The 14443-nt window shown below is 36.1% G+C and overlaps 2 protein-coding genes across 5 annotated transcripts; both read left to right on the top strand.

Annotated features, from left to right (window-relative positions):
- The first annotated feature begins 1682 nt into the window (after nt 1-1682).
- On the top strand, nt 1683-5418 carry LOC133883044 (uncharacterized protein At4g37920). The gene is made up of 6 exons (XM_062322225.1): nt 1683-1993; nt 2294-2571; nt 2949-3114; nt 3347-3591; nt 4529-4716; nt 4841-5418. Exons 1-6 carry the CDS (start codon nt 1750-1752, stop codon nt 5055-5057), a joined length of 1338 nt encoding a protein of 445 aa, XP_062178209.1. The 5' UTR covers nt 1683-1749; the 3' UTR covers nt 5058-5418.
- A 1482-nt stretch (nt 5419-6900) lies between these two features.
- On the top strand, nt 6901-14274 carry LOC133851174 (glycine-rich domain-containing protein 1). 4 transcript variants are annotated; one of them, XM_062287493.1, is made up of 9 exons: nt 6901-7018; nt 7894-8063; nt 8541-8658; nt 8812-9066; nt 9726-10181; nt 10753-11288; nt 12363-12561; nt 13207-13362; nt 13454-14274. In XM_062287493.1, the coding sequence occupies exons 2-9, from the start codon at nt 7906-7908 to the stop codon at nt 14042-14044; spliced, it is 2469 nt and encodes an 822-aa protein (XP_062143477.1). In that variant the 5' UTR covers nt 6901-7018; nt 7894-7905; the 3' UTR covers nt 14045-14274. The 4 variants fall into 4 exon arrangements, with proteins under 4 accessions (XP_062143477.1, XP_062143479.1, XP_062143478.1 ...); XM_062287495.1 differs by lacking the exon at nt 6901-7018 and adding an exon at nt 7085-7194; XM_062287494.1 differs by lacking the exon at nt 6901-7018 and adding an exon at nt 7313-7430.
- The last annotated feature ends 169 nt before the right edge of the window (nt 14275-14443 follow it).

Here is a 14443-nt window from a genome sequence, read left to right as displayed (position 1 = left end):
CGGATTTGTTTTTCGTAAGAACGATTAACGTTTCCCACAGACGGCGCCAAACTGTTGGTACAGTTTCCGGTATGGTGACGTGTCACCTGGTGATTCGCTACTGGATCCTGATCAACTACTCCAATCCTGCAAAAATAACAAACAACTCGTCGGGGGTGCCGACTACGCCCACTCCGATGCCTAAGTCAGTTCAAATCAATTTTCTGAAGAATATCTCAATCTCAAGAACTCAGAGAATGCGTGATCTCATACCTGGTGCAGTGGTCTTTATTTATAGGCTGGGCTTGGGGTCTTACCAGACTTGCTACCTTACTAGAATTCTTGACGCCTAGTTGGATTAGGAGTTTGAATCCTAGCTTAGTTGAATCTTATCTTCAGAGAATTTGAATGAGATTGTAGAATCCGCAGTTTGATTGCGCTTGTATCTCTTTAAATTTGATTTCAGATAAATAACTACCTAATCCCATTAATCATGGAATTGCGATTTTTTCCCTGATCTTATGGAATTCTATCCTTATCGTATTCTGAGACATCCGCGGCAAACTTTCAACCAAACTCCGAGGTGATGATATCCGAGATATGTTCGCTCCGCCTTGGAGATCTCGGGATATTGCCGCACCATAACAGGGTTGTGAAAGGCCGAGACGTTATTATACCGACTTGATGTCACCTCTGAGGCGCTGTTACTCCGAAACCCAAATACCCGAGATATGTTCGCTCCATTCAGACTAGGAGATCTCGGGATGTTCTATATACCGTAACCTGGAATGTTAAGACCGAGACGTCGTTATGCTTCCGAGATGTATTTACACCGAGACGTCGTTATACCTCCGAGATATATTTATACCTAGGCAATCTTTTCTTTGCTGGTCGGAATAAATGTCCGAGGCATAACTCCGAGATGTTTCTGAATCCACGTGTCTCTAGGGTTAATTTTATCCCTAACAATATGAATAGATAATATAAATCAATCCCCCTCAATCCTGCTCTAGTGGCTCATAATATAATTGCTCATAATAATTATATTTAACTATTATGAATCAATTTCATTTTGTTTGAAAGTTTACTGTGGCAAAACCTTTTGTTTAATATATATATTTTTTTTCTCTCTTTCTCATTTTGTATAAATATCTCTCACTCTCTCTTGTGCTTTTGTTTTAAAAAAATAATTAAAAAATAATATTTAAAGGAAGTACAAAGTTTAACCGATAATCTTTTAGAGTTTGTATTGAAAAGTTGGTAGTTAAAATAGAATAATAATAATAATAATAATAATAATAAAATTATATATTTTGAGTACCTAAAATAGCCACCATTGCTGGAAATGCTAATAAGGTAATTTTTTTATTAAGTTTGTGTTTAATTCGCTATAAAAAAAAAATGTTATTTGCACGTATTTTATACATAAATTGTACGCGCAATGTCTTTAGGCTGTGTTTTATTTTTAAAAAAATCAAAAAAAATTGCCAAAAGGCCTTATATATGCTATTTGTGTACAAAATATATGCAAATAAAATATCTAAAAATAAATTACCGGCCTTAAATAAGCACTGTTGCGCCTCATCTTCATTTTACTACGAGACACAAAACACGCACGCTTAATACCAGAGACCAAATACGACAAAAGAAGCTAAAACGACGCCGATTTGAAGCATGTATACACTTGTAGTATTCAAAGGAAGAGTATTTGTTATCCTTAGCACTCTGTCTCTGCTTCAAGCAAAGCAAAGCAGAGGTTTACACCAAACCATGAGCAGCTTATTGGGCGTGGAGCTCTCAACCTCCGCAGCAAAACCCTCTATCTTCAACCCCAGCAACCTCAATTCCTTGCCTTTCACTGAATTCCTCTCTCCTGCAATTCTCACAATTCCCCCAATATCCTCTGCCTCTCTTTTCCCGCATTCCAAACACAGTCTTAAAAACAAGGACAAAAGGAGTAGAACAACAATTCACAGTTTCAAATCCCAGAATGCCCATTTCGAACCCGTCACCAGTGAGTATTACTTTCTTTGTTTCCTGTGCTGCTTTTCTCTCACTTTCTTGCCACTGTTTGGTTTCTGAGAGTCTTTCTTTTTTGCCTCATAAATATTGTTGCTTTCTTGAAGTCCAAAACAGAATAATGCATACAAATCTATGATTGAGTTTGTTTTTCTTTCAAGGTTTTCTAAGCAATTAAAGGAAAGTTAAGAGTGTCTGTGTTTTGTGTATGTGGGGTTTTCTAGGTGTTCTTAATAGCTTTTATTAGTTCATTTTGTGGGTCTCTTAGAACAAAAGAAAAAAAAATGGTATTCAGGTGTTCAAGTCAGTGACATAGACACCGCTCAAGTGGAAGAGCAAGTAGAGGTTGAGCTCGCAGAGGGTTACACCATAACTCAGTTTTGTGACAAGATTATTGAGGTCTTTTTGAATGAGAAGCCCAAGACAAAGGAGTGGAGGAAGTATTTGGTATTCAGGGAGGATTGGAAGAAGTATAGGGAAAGCTTCTACAATCGGTGTCGTTCGCGGGCAGATGCGGAAAGCGATCCTACTATGAAGCAGAAATTGATTTCACTTGGAAGGAAGGTTAAGAAGGTAGAACAATGTGCATATTTTTCATGTATTTCTACTTATACTTTGTTTACTTGCTCTTTTTGTTTAATTGCTGAAAAAAGCTTAGGAAAAGCAAAGAAAAAAGAGACTTTGAACCTGATTTTATATGTTACTTTAGTTTCTATAAAAATGAGGAACTTACCCCCAAGTTAACCAAATAGTTGTATCAGACTTGGTTGGGTGCAGCTTTGGTTTTCTTGGTTCCCAGGCAATGAAGTTCTAAGATTGAAGTCTGTTATTTTGTTAATTTTGCTACCTTATCAATGACCAAACATAGGGTTAATAATTGAATATACAGATACTCGTTTGGGTTTAGAGGTATTTTTCCTGTCCTGTTTCATCAGGAATGAGCATTGCAGATTGATGATGAAATGGAAGGACATAGTGAACTTCTTAAGGAGATCCAAGACAACCCAACTGACACTAATGCAATTGTTACACGTCGGCGCAAGGACTTCACGGGGGAATTTTTTAGCTACCTCGATCTACTGTCGCAGACTTATGACAGTTTGGAGGATCGTGATGGTAACTTTTTATCTTTGGATGAAAATGTTGAAGTAAATTGGCTTCCACTTATGTTCAATAAGGATTTTGAAGGTTTCACCGACCAGAATGAAAATGAGCTATAATTTACTGAAACTTCGATTTAGTCTGGCTAAAATAAATCTGCTTGGATTCTTTATGAAAGTTTCTCCTGAACTTGTATGTAGCTTGGTTTTGTCTCTCTCTTATATTATTGTCCCATTTTGTCGAGCAGCGGTGGCAAGACTGGGGACCAGATGCCTGTCCGCTGTCAGTGCTTATGATAATACACTGGAATATGTGGATACATTAGATGCTGCCCAGGCCAAATTTGATGATATCCTCAACTCTCCTTCAGTGGAAGTGGCATGTGAGAAGATTAAAAGCCTTGCCAAGGCGAAGGAACTTGATTCCTCCTTGATCCTGTTGATAAATAGTGCTTGGGCTTCAGCAAAGGAGTCCACAACTATGAAAAATGAGGTAGGAGTGGCAACCTTGTGCTGAGGAATCACTCTTTGTGGACCATGGGGGTCCCTTTTCTAATTAATTAATGCGTCACAAAATGCCCAATCAAGATGGACAAGGCTTCAATATGAATTGTCAGCTAAAATAGATCTTGTTTGATTGCTTGGTATCTCAAAAGATATATGTTTTTTTTTCTTTTTTCAGTTTAATGTGACAGTTGTGGTACACTAGTGATGGTTTTCAAATATGTTTCATCTTTATGAGCACATTTTTTTTTCAAATACATCATATATTCTATAACATAAAACCTTTTAATTTTTGTAGATTAGATAGTAGATATGAGCAACAACTTAATGAACATGCTCGTGAAAAAAAAAAATAAATTAATGAACATAATTCTTATTTGGATACAAAAGTAGTCCAACCTCTGTCACAAGGTCATTGTCCAACAAAACATTTAGCTCATTTGGAAGTGTTCATGTAGCATGTTTCTGATTAGAATGGCGAAAACGACAAGTAGAACCATTTTAAAGCTTGTCTAGGTCTCACAAATGGACCCAATTATTTGTTTTATGTCGCCATTTGTGTGCAGACACAATGGAATGGTTTCAACTTCATTGCCCAGATATGTCCCTGATAAGAAACCATATTTTGCAGTTCTTGTGTGACAGATGAGTATGCATATTTAGCAAGCATGACATGTGCTTTGACAGGCTTCCTCTTGCTTTGCAGACCCCAAATAAAGGCTATAACAGCATCTATGAGATGCTTAGATGCTTGACATTGATTATAAAGTTATTAACTCACATAAAATATCTAGACCCCATGAAACCTGATGCTTTAAAATCAAGCTTTTCTTTGTAATGTTTTTCATTGCACTGTTTTTGTGTGCCTTTATTTGCTTTAAGTGTTTCCTTGTTTTGTATTGCTAAGCTTAGACATGTAATTTCAGGTCAAAGAAATAATGTATCATTTATATAAGGCCACAAAGAGCAGTCTTAGGAGCATTGAGCCAAAAGAAATAAAGCTACTTAAGCATTTGCTGAACATCACAGATCCTGAAGAGCGATTCTCGGCACTGGCAACAGCTTTCTCCCCGGGTGATGAACGTGAAGCGAAGGACCCTTATGCTTTATACACGTAATAGAGCTTCTTTCTTTTTCACATTACAGTACTAACCTTAAGTTAGTTTCTGAAATCAGATTTTTTGTTCGGCCTACTTTTTTGGATTTATTGATATATATTTTTCTTTGTGGTTGAGCAGTAATCCCAAGGAGCTACACAAATGGATCAAGATCATGCTTGATGCGTACAATCTCAATAAGGAAGAAACCGACATTAGGGAAGCCAGACAAATGACTCAGCCTGTGGTTATACAGAGGCTGTTCATCCTCAAGGAAACTATTGAAGGAGAATATTTGGAGGACGGCAAGTCTCAAGATTCTAAAACAGAAGGGGACACTAAATCAGAGGAGTTGTGAGGTGCTGCTCATTTTCACCAATGGCACTATGACATAGGAGGATCACCATATGCTGAGTTGTTAGATACTGAATTAATAGTGCCGGAATATCTTGATGGAAAAGATCAGTACAACAATGACAAGAATCAAACATAATTGGGGCAGTATGGTGCTTACGACAGTAAATCAAGTGTAACTGTGCATATAATTCCAATCTGAAAAGCTCTTTCGGGGCGCACATCACGCCCACCCAGCTACGCTCGGTTAGCGCTGTTTTTGGGTTCAAAAAAATTCACTGTTTTTCCTCTGAATCACTATTTTTAGTTATTGGACTGTTTTTGCTGTTGGGCAATGTGAACATTTCTTCTTGTTGCGCTGTTTTTATTGGTTGGTTGTCGTTATTGAGGTAGATTGAATTTTGAGTTTTGGCAAGAAAAAAAGTAATAGTTAAAATAAGGAATTACTTTTTAAATAGCTAAAATATATATAATGGAGATGCTCTAATATATGGATGCAATTTGTATTTGGCAATGGTCAACGCTATAACATCTCAAATCAAAGTGATTGGCTTGGGTGTTTTTTATTTTTTGGGAGATATATATATATATATAAAATATTCTTGCCACGTGTCATATTTTTTTATTAAAAAATAATAAAAATTAAATTTGTTAAACCTAATTTATCCTTGTACTACTATTGGGGATATTGGTACGTTACATAGATAACTTTTGTACTGCCAACCAATTATGAATTATCTGTTGCATGCGAGGAAAATGCCAATAAACGAAGAAAGAAACATGTACGTTATGAATGGTTGGGATGAGGGCTGAGGTTCATGTGTTGCTTACGTTCTTCCTTGTTGTGTTCTGACTTTCGGATCAGAATAGGGTTGAGAATCCTCAGCTAACTCTTTTGTCCTCTACGGTCCTACCCGTTAAATTATCCACCTAATTTCTCAAAAGAAAAATAAATACTTTGCTCTGCCCACTTTTACAAGCATCGGGCAGTCACCACCTTTCAATTTACAATTTTGTCCTCTACCCATGGTTACAAGAATTACGTGGAACATGAGAGTCTCAAGTCTCAACTGAACTGAGGAGGATGTTTCCTCAAACAAGTTTCCTCCTTGTTTCTTCGAAGAAGACGTAGCGAAAAAGAAACAATTATATGAAATAATTGTCTTTGTTTGAAGCCGGATTTATTATTATTAATATTATTATTACATGATACTTAAGATAAGTCATTTTGTATATCCATTCCTAAAAAGTAAATCTCAAATTACATGTATAAGATCCCCATACAGATCAGATAAAACTCAACTTTGTCACAGTCGTAACCCAAAAAAAATTATTTGTACTTTAAAAAAAAAAAATTCGAACCCTTTTTTCAAAAAGCTATTAAAGTAACCAAAACTACTCTTAATTAACATTCATAAAAAAAACAAAAAAGAAAAAAAAAAAAAAGTTCAATAATTGATGACATAGTTCTTAAATAAAAGTCATTCTTAGATAATACATTTGACGTGTATTATCTGTTACACGTTATTTTATTATGTAAATCACATAACTTGCTTGTATCGACAAGCATGCCATTTGATCAATTATTATTTTTTATTTTTATCAAAATGATTAGGACAAAGTTTTTTTTTAAACAGAATTGGAGAAAATTCTTTTAATTTTGTTTATTAAATTGACATTTGTTCTTAATTCTATTAAAAATGCATGTTAAATTACATAGTATAGTATAGTGATGGATATCAATTTTATAAACTAGATAAAAAAAAATTAAAAAACTTTATCCATAATTATATAACGCCTAATGCCCAGAGATAAATCTCAAAAGAAAGTTAACCTTGGCAGGTAAGGATAATTTGGTCACTTTGAAAATTTGTACGATTTCCAGACCACTATAAATATCCGATTTAATGTTCAATTTTGATCAGGAAGATAAAAAATAGAAACAGAGTGCGCAAAGCAAAGAAGGTGTTGATTTTTTTATTTGACTTTCTTAATTTCTAGTTGAATTGCGAATAATTTTTTTCTTAAAAGCAGTGAAATCTTGTGTTTGTTGTAAATTCAATTGGTGTTAGCCAATATTGAAGCAGTTGGAGATTTAGCCCTGTTTGGTTTCGGAGAAAACGTTGACAAAAGAAATGAGTGTAAGGTTTACTTGTTGGGATTCTCGTTGTTTTCAATCCTGGAGAATGAAACAAAGCGGTTACTGCGCTGAGATAATTGACGTCTTATTTATTTATTTATTTATATTGGTAGATAGTTGATGTCTTTGGGTTTTGAGTCTGATATATATATATATATTTTTTTTCGTTTTCATACGGAATTTGCGTGTATGTTTTTCTTTCATTTATCTTCAGTTTTCTCGGCTACCAAACAGTTGGTAAGAGTTTTATTTTTACAAATTTTAGAACAACTTAGATGTAAAAAAATTGATTCTTTCATGTCTGGTGTGTTGCTTTGACATTTCAATTGGATTTCGTTTCTAAATAATTACGGGTTCGATTTGAATTCTATAATAAGTTTGGATGCTCTTTGTAAGTTTATGACCTATGAAGCTCTCTCTAATTTTCACTTCTCTGATTAGCGCTTGTTCTATTAGTGATTAACGCTTGGCAAAAAAAAAAAAAAAAGGATTGTAGTTACCTAATTTGGAACTAAACTACAGCTAAGAACTTGATTCATCTATTAAACCCAGTTATGATTTTGGGAGCTATTTGTGTATTGGGTATTTGATTCTTATGTACTATGTGGATTAACTCATGCTGTTAGTGCTATAGATTACTATGAATTGTAAGTTTTTATTATATCATTAAGTTGCTGAAAGGTGGTATTTCTTGGGTTAGATTTGAAAGAATATGGAAGTGGAGCAAGAGTTTGAGTGGAATGAAGCGCAAAATATTTTGATAAGTGTTGACCTTGTGGCTGCGGCCAAACAGCAGCTTCAGTTCCTTGCCGCTGTTGATAGGAATCGTTACCTCTATGATGGCCCTGCCCTCAAGAGGGCCATCTACAGGTAAAGCATTCTGACAAACAGTTTTTGCATTTTGTTGTTCAATTTTATCTAATGTGTAATCATGCATAAATTTCTTTTCTTTTCTTTTTCTTTTTTTTTTTGGGAGGGGGGGCGGGGGGTTCTTTATTAGGGCAATAGTGGTGTAAATTTGTTTGTTTTGGGTTCTCTGTTGCTGTTATTATTTTGAAGACTTTAGTTTTTTGTACTTAATTTATCAAGGCGAGATAAGATCTAGTTTATGAGCTTTAGTATGTAAAGAATTATCATTCCTCCTATCCCATGGTTTTTGAATATGCCTATCTAATTTAAGGAGAAGAAGGTTTGAATCCATGAACCATAATAGTAATTCCTATATAAATATTTTTTATGATATTATTCATTATATGCTTTGTATTAACTCCCCTTAGTACATGCATTTAGAGTTTTTCTATAAATACTCCAAATAGAAGTTCTGAATCATGAACATGCTAATTTCAGGTATAATGCTTGTTGGCTGCCCTTACTTGCCAAGCATTCTGAGTCCCAGATTTCTGAAGGGCCTTTGGTTGTTCCTCTTGATTGTGAATGGGTTTGGCATTGTCACAGGCTTAATCCAGTAGGCTTCTGCACCAAAAACATAGAATTATCATTTTCTCTATTTCTATTCAGTTTCTCTTTTCTCATTGAAGTTGGATTGCTAAGCACTTTTCTTTTTCTTTTCTTTTTTTTCTTTTCTTTTTTCACTCTTTTTTGTGGTTTTTTTATTCAGGTACAATACAAATCTGACTGTGAGGAACTTTATGGAAGAATCCTTGACAATTCTAATGTTGTGTCTTCCATTCAAGGCACTTGTAAAAGGCAAACTGAAGAAATTTGGAATAGATTGTACCCAGAAGAACACTACAACTTCAACATAACTCAAGCATTCTTGGAAAATATCTCCGAGACACTTCCTGGCGTTCAAAAGTACACTAAATATGATCTAGTTTCAGCAGTTAAAAGGCAGAGTCCTTTCTTTTACCAGGTAACGGTGATAATGAACTTTTTTGTTTTTTGTTTTTTTGAAGTGTAGCCCATAAATTTGGGCAAATTACTTAGACTGAGGTCCTACTGCATAATGTCTTCAATTTGTGATTAAAAGATAAGGTGGATGATATTTGGGCTTAATACTTCAATTGTATTAGCAATATCAGTTTATGACAGGATGATATGATGCCTTCATATTGGAATTGCCCTTAATCAATAGTCCATTTTTGAGAAGCATGATCTGGAAGTAAGTTGTTATATAGCTCCATAATGTGGGTGTTACAAGGAACTTTCATTTCTGAGACCTCAATCTTGATATTGTCTCAGATCATTGGCTTTATGAGGCTTTGTTGTGATTTGATAGTTAATGAACCCATTGATGATGAGATGCAAGTTAATAAATAGTGTGAAGTGATAAATTCTTTATAATTAATGGAAGTGCCAGCACCCCTTACAATGTAAGTTGAATGGCCAAAAAGCATGGTGTATTTCTAGGCCATCTGCTTTGGCTTGATTATATTTCTAATTAATATGTTTTACGCTTTTAACGATTTGCTTCAAAGATGCCGCAGGGACTCATACACATATCAGTTATCACATGATGTATCTCTTGTTTTCCAAAATTTTAAGTTGTTTCCTCCCACATATCTGTGACAGGTATCCAGACCCCATATGAACAATGATCTCTTTCTTGAAGGAGCTGTTGCTAGATATAAAGGATTTTTGCACCTAATTAAGAGAAACAAGGAGAAGTCTATAAAACGCTTTTGCGTTCCTACCTACGACATTGACCTCATCTGGCACACTCATCAGTTGCATTCTGCTTCTTATTGTAAAGATCTCAATGAATTACTTGGAAAGGTTTTGGAGCATGATGACATGGACTCAGACAGAACTAAAGGGAAGAAACTGGATAGTGGGTTTTCTGGAACTACCAAGCAGTGGGAAGAGACATTTGGTACAAGGTATTGGAAGGCTGGGGCAATGTATAGGGGCAATGCCCCTTCTCCTCTCACAACCACTCCTTGCTTGTCTGACACGAATGGCAAGGAGGTAGATGCATCCAACAAGTTTCAGAATACAATTCAGCTTCCCCAGCTGAAGTTTGTGGAGGTAGTCTCCAATCACCTCTTTTATGCCATCTCCCAGATGTGGTATTCTTTTATTTTCTATCTGTTGCATGTCATTGGATCTCTCCCTCTCTCTCTCTCTCTTGGAGCCTAACATGTTTCTCAAATGAAGTCATAAGTAAAGTGAAGCCATTGTAGGGCCATGAAGTGCCTTCATGGAGTACTCTTTTTGTGTGTGTGTGTGTGTGTGTTGGGGTGGGTGGGGGGGGGGGGGGGGCTGAGGGGGCTGAAAAAGTCTCATTACATTGGGCAGGATTATTATTATTTTAGATAATTTATGATTGTGTTTAAAGACTCAAAAAGTGCAAAATAAATAAAAAGTAATACTAGCACTTATGATAAAATTATGAGTTTTTTTTGAAAACAAAAGTATTCTGTTGACAGTATTTAGCTGTCTGCCTGATTGTCAATCCTATGATTTAGTGTGAGTAATGAGCTGCTTATAGCTTCTGGTTCTGGATAATAAATATTCATGTACTAAGTGGGGGTATGCAGCCTGAGCCATTATTGTTGAAAGCTCTCATTTTTTTTTTTTGTACAAATTCTTTTTTCAGGCCCTTTTGGAGTTTGTCGAAGTTAGGAACTTACCAGAGGGGCACAAGGGAAGTCTCTTTGTTTCATTTTGTAAGAGACAACCTGATGCACTCTTTAATGCTAAGCGCAAACTGAGTATTTTGTCCGAGTCTGGAGAGAAACAGGTTGCTTCTTTTCAATGTGAACCGACAGGAGAGCTGCTCTTTGAACTCATATCCCATTCAACTTCCAAATTACCAATAACAAGGGCTCCGAAAATATTGGGTTCTACTTCACTCTCTCTCCAAGAATTTCTGGCCCCAGTCTCTAAACTTTCAGTGGAAAAATGGTTGGAGTTGGTGCCAAATTCTAGCAATAAGATCTCGAAACCAATCTGCCTTCGAGTTGCTGTCTCTTTCACTGTTCCATCTCTAGCACCGCTTGTGCTTCGCATGCGATCTCAACCATTTTCAAAAAGTTCTTGTTTCTTCCCGCTACCAGGAAAAGTTCAGCATGCCAAGAGCTCAACGCTTGTCATTGATGAAACTGGTACAGAGGTCATCAGCCTCCAAATGAGGTATAGTTTTGTCCACAATTTCTGCTACACAATGGGTTAATACTACCTTCCTACTCTTCTGATCTATATGCATCTGTATGTGTGTACATGGGTAGGATGCCGTATTTTTGCACTAAAATATTGCTTATGATTTATGAAGACATGCATGTGTGTGTTGTTCAGTTTAATGACTTGTAATCTATATTGTTAAGATATGGATGTTAGTCTTGCTAGGTAGGTTGAGTCCAAGCTAAGCACATTATAATTGCATAGGAGAACTTGGATTGGTGAGTATTATTGTTATTATTATTATTATTATTATTATTATTATTATTATTTGCTTCTTCAGAAGAAGAACCCTTGAGCAAGAATGCACATTCTAATAAACAGACATATAAATTTCAATTCTCATATTGGTGGGGACATTCTATCTCAGTTTTAAAATTCATATGGGTGGAGGTTGAGGCTAGAGTTTACCATTCTTTTCTCCCAGCTTATAGATCTTCATTTCCTGAACCTGACAAGTTACAACTGTATAATGTATAATCTTTGCATGCTGCTGTTGTATAATGTACAATGTACAAGTTACAACTTCATTGTTGTAGTCTTCCATTGTAATCATACAATTTTCATTGTCCCAAGCATGCTGACGAAGAAAACCTTTTTACGCCAGCATTGGTTCATTACCCTATTTTAAATAACTTGCTTCCAGAGACTTTGAATTTTCAATGTCCGATATAATATTCAAATCTGAGCAAGTGAGAAATACAGGTTATCTGGAGATCTTTAATAGTTGCAGTTCTGGAAGGAACCAAGTAATCTAGATTAATTTACTGGAGACAAAGTTCTCCATATTCTTTTCTAACTAATATATTTTTGTGTAAACCTTTCTAATTTGCTATGATAATTTACTGACCCTTCCAAGTTGAGGAAATTGATATCTTGAAATCAGTGTTTCTGTAAGATTTGCAATTATTTTTAGAATATTTTGAAATAGTGTATGTTTTTTTATGTATGATTCACTGGTGGTTTTAGATTCTATAAAATATTCTGAAGCTGTGAATTTTGATCTTACCGGTTTAAATTGCACTGCAGGGACTCAAAGAATGACAGGGCAAGAGAAAATTGTGTTCCTAGGAAGGAGGTGATTGGTATTACTTTTTCTGGTGAAACACGCACTCTTGCAGAGTTTGTCGGAACTGGGTGGTCTTTAATGGATTCTCACTGGTCCCTTCATCTTCAAAAGAAATCCAGTGACGATGGCCATCTCTTTGAGCTCATGGGCAGTAGGAAGGTATTCATCAGTTCTAGTTCTTCATTACCTCATCATTCTAGAAATTTTAGGATTTTGCAAAACCGTGTTATGGCAGAGTGGCTTTTCAGATAGCAGAACATCTTGAATAAGAGTTAGCTTTCACATGGTGGGTCACACTTTTAACACCGTATTAAGTTTTTCATAGAAACTACCAAATGGAGCATTTGGTGATAGACCAGTGCTTGCTAAACTTTCCTGCTCTAAGAGACTAGCAGGTCAGTGCCAGAGGCTGGAAATTTGTGAAATTATGCGGAAATTATTGTGATATCCATATGGGGAATTTTTCCTTTTGAACTTTCACAGGGTTTGCATGCATACCTGTCTGGTCATCCTTTTAGTTCATCTGTGCGCACATTGTCCTTACGTGTTGCAGGAAAATCACCCTTTTCTTTTAGTTTTTTTTTCTTTAATTTATGTCTTAAAATTCTTTTGCAAATCATTTGCATTTTTAGTTAGATGTATATGTTTGTGCTGTATTATACACATTTGTGTCCGAGATACTGTAGCATTATTATAGCATTTATCACATGATAGATTTGTTGCCTGCAGGGCAGGACTGAACTTAAGATAATCTTTTGAAGGGGCTTGTATATTTCATCTGTTGAATTTATTTTCTTGCTGCAGGTAAAATTCTTCTCAGGCAGAAAGCTGGAATATGAACCCATACATTGTCAGAAGCATAGAAGTGAACAGGATTTTATGACAGCAGTTGAATTCTCTAGGGAAGATCCGTATGGCAAAGCAGTGGCATTGCTTGACTTGAAATCAGGACTTTTCAAGGTAGAATGTTGCCAACTACCAAGTTTGTGAATAAAAATGTCTGACATACAGGACCTTTTCTTATTATTATTATTTTTTTAAAATTGAATAGGTAAAGGAAGAATGGGTGGTGGTGCCTGGAATTATATCCGCATTTATACTTACTGATATTTTCAAGAGGGAAGGATATGGTGGATTTGCTGTGAATTGCAAAATTTTTGAGATGGATAGTCCAACTGAAAAAGTCGATGGTCTCTATGAGGAAGACAAGAGAACCAACCTGACCACTTCTGTAGCAAGTGAAGTAGAGTTGAGTGTGGACATGGCTGAAGGAAATGCTGCAATACCAGAACAAAACAGCTTGTCTAGTGGAGGTTGCGGTGGAGGTTGTGGTAGTGGCTGTGGAAACATGGTGAAGAGCGGTGGCTGTGGTGGCTGTGGTGGTGGTTGTGGTGGGGGGTGTGGAAACATGGTGAAGAGTGGTGGCTGCGGTGGGTGTGGTGGTGGTTGTGGTGGTAGTGGTGGTTGCGGCGGTGGGTGTGGAAACATGGTGAAGAGTGGTGGCTGCGGTGGGTGTGGTGGTGGTGGTGGTTGTGGCAGTAAATCCACATATGAAAATAAAGCTGGTAACTCCTGCGCTGATGAACACTCAAAGGAAACATCCATCGATTCCATCTATGCCAGTGAGGGAGTAGCCGCTTGATGTGCTCGCGCATCATGCGAGATCAGCAAGAAGTCCATGCAATATAATTACCTATACAGTGTACAGTGTCTTTTGCATCAAGTACAGCTATCTGATAAAGCTATGTTCTTTACAGTGTGTCTGGTCAATAATTTGATCTTCAAAATCATCAAATCCTTGATGATCCTTTGCACATTTCTTTCCTGTACGAAGTATTAACTCTTATTTTATTAATTGTTATGTGTTTGGTATGTGTTGATTGCATTACATAGAATTCTGATTCAATTGAATACTGATTATTAGTATAATATACCTATACTTCTTAGTAGCTAGCCTCGATCAACATGAAAGTCTCAAGACCAACAAATCCTACTCTGCATTTGTGTAAATATGTCTCAGATAATGTTGTATCATCACCAA

The sequence above is a fragment of the Alnus glutinosa genome, chromosome 12, assembly GCF_958979055.1.
Source record: "Alnus glutinosa chromosome 12, dhAlnGlut1.1, whole genome shotgun sequence".
NCBI lineage: Eukaryota > Viridiplantae > Streptophyta > Magnoliopsida > Fagales > Betulaceae > Alnus > Alnus glutinosa.
The sequence above is the reverse complement of the archived record's forward strand: the minus strand, read 5'-3'. Positions and strand labels throughout refer to the sequence as shown.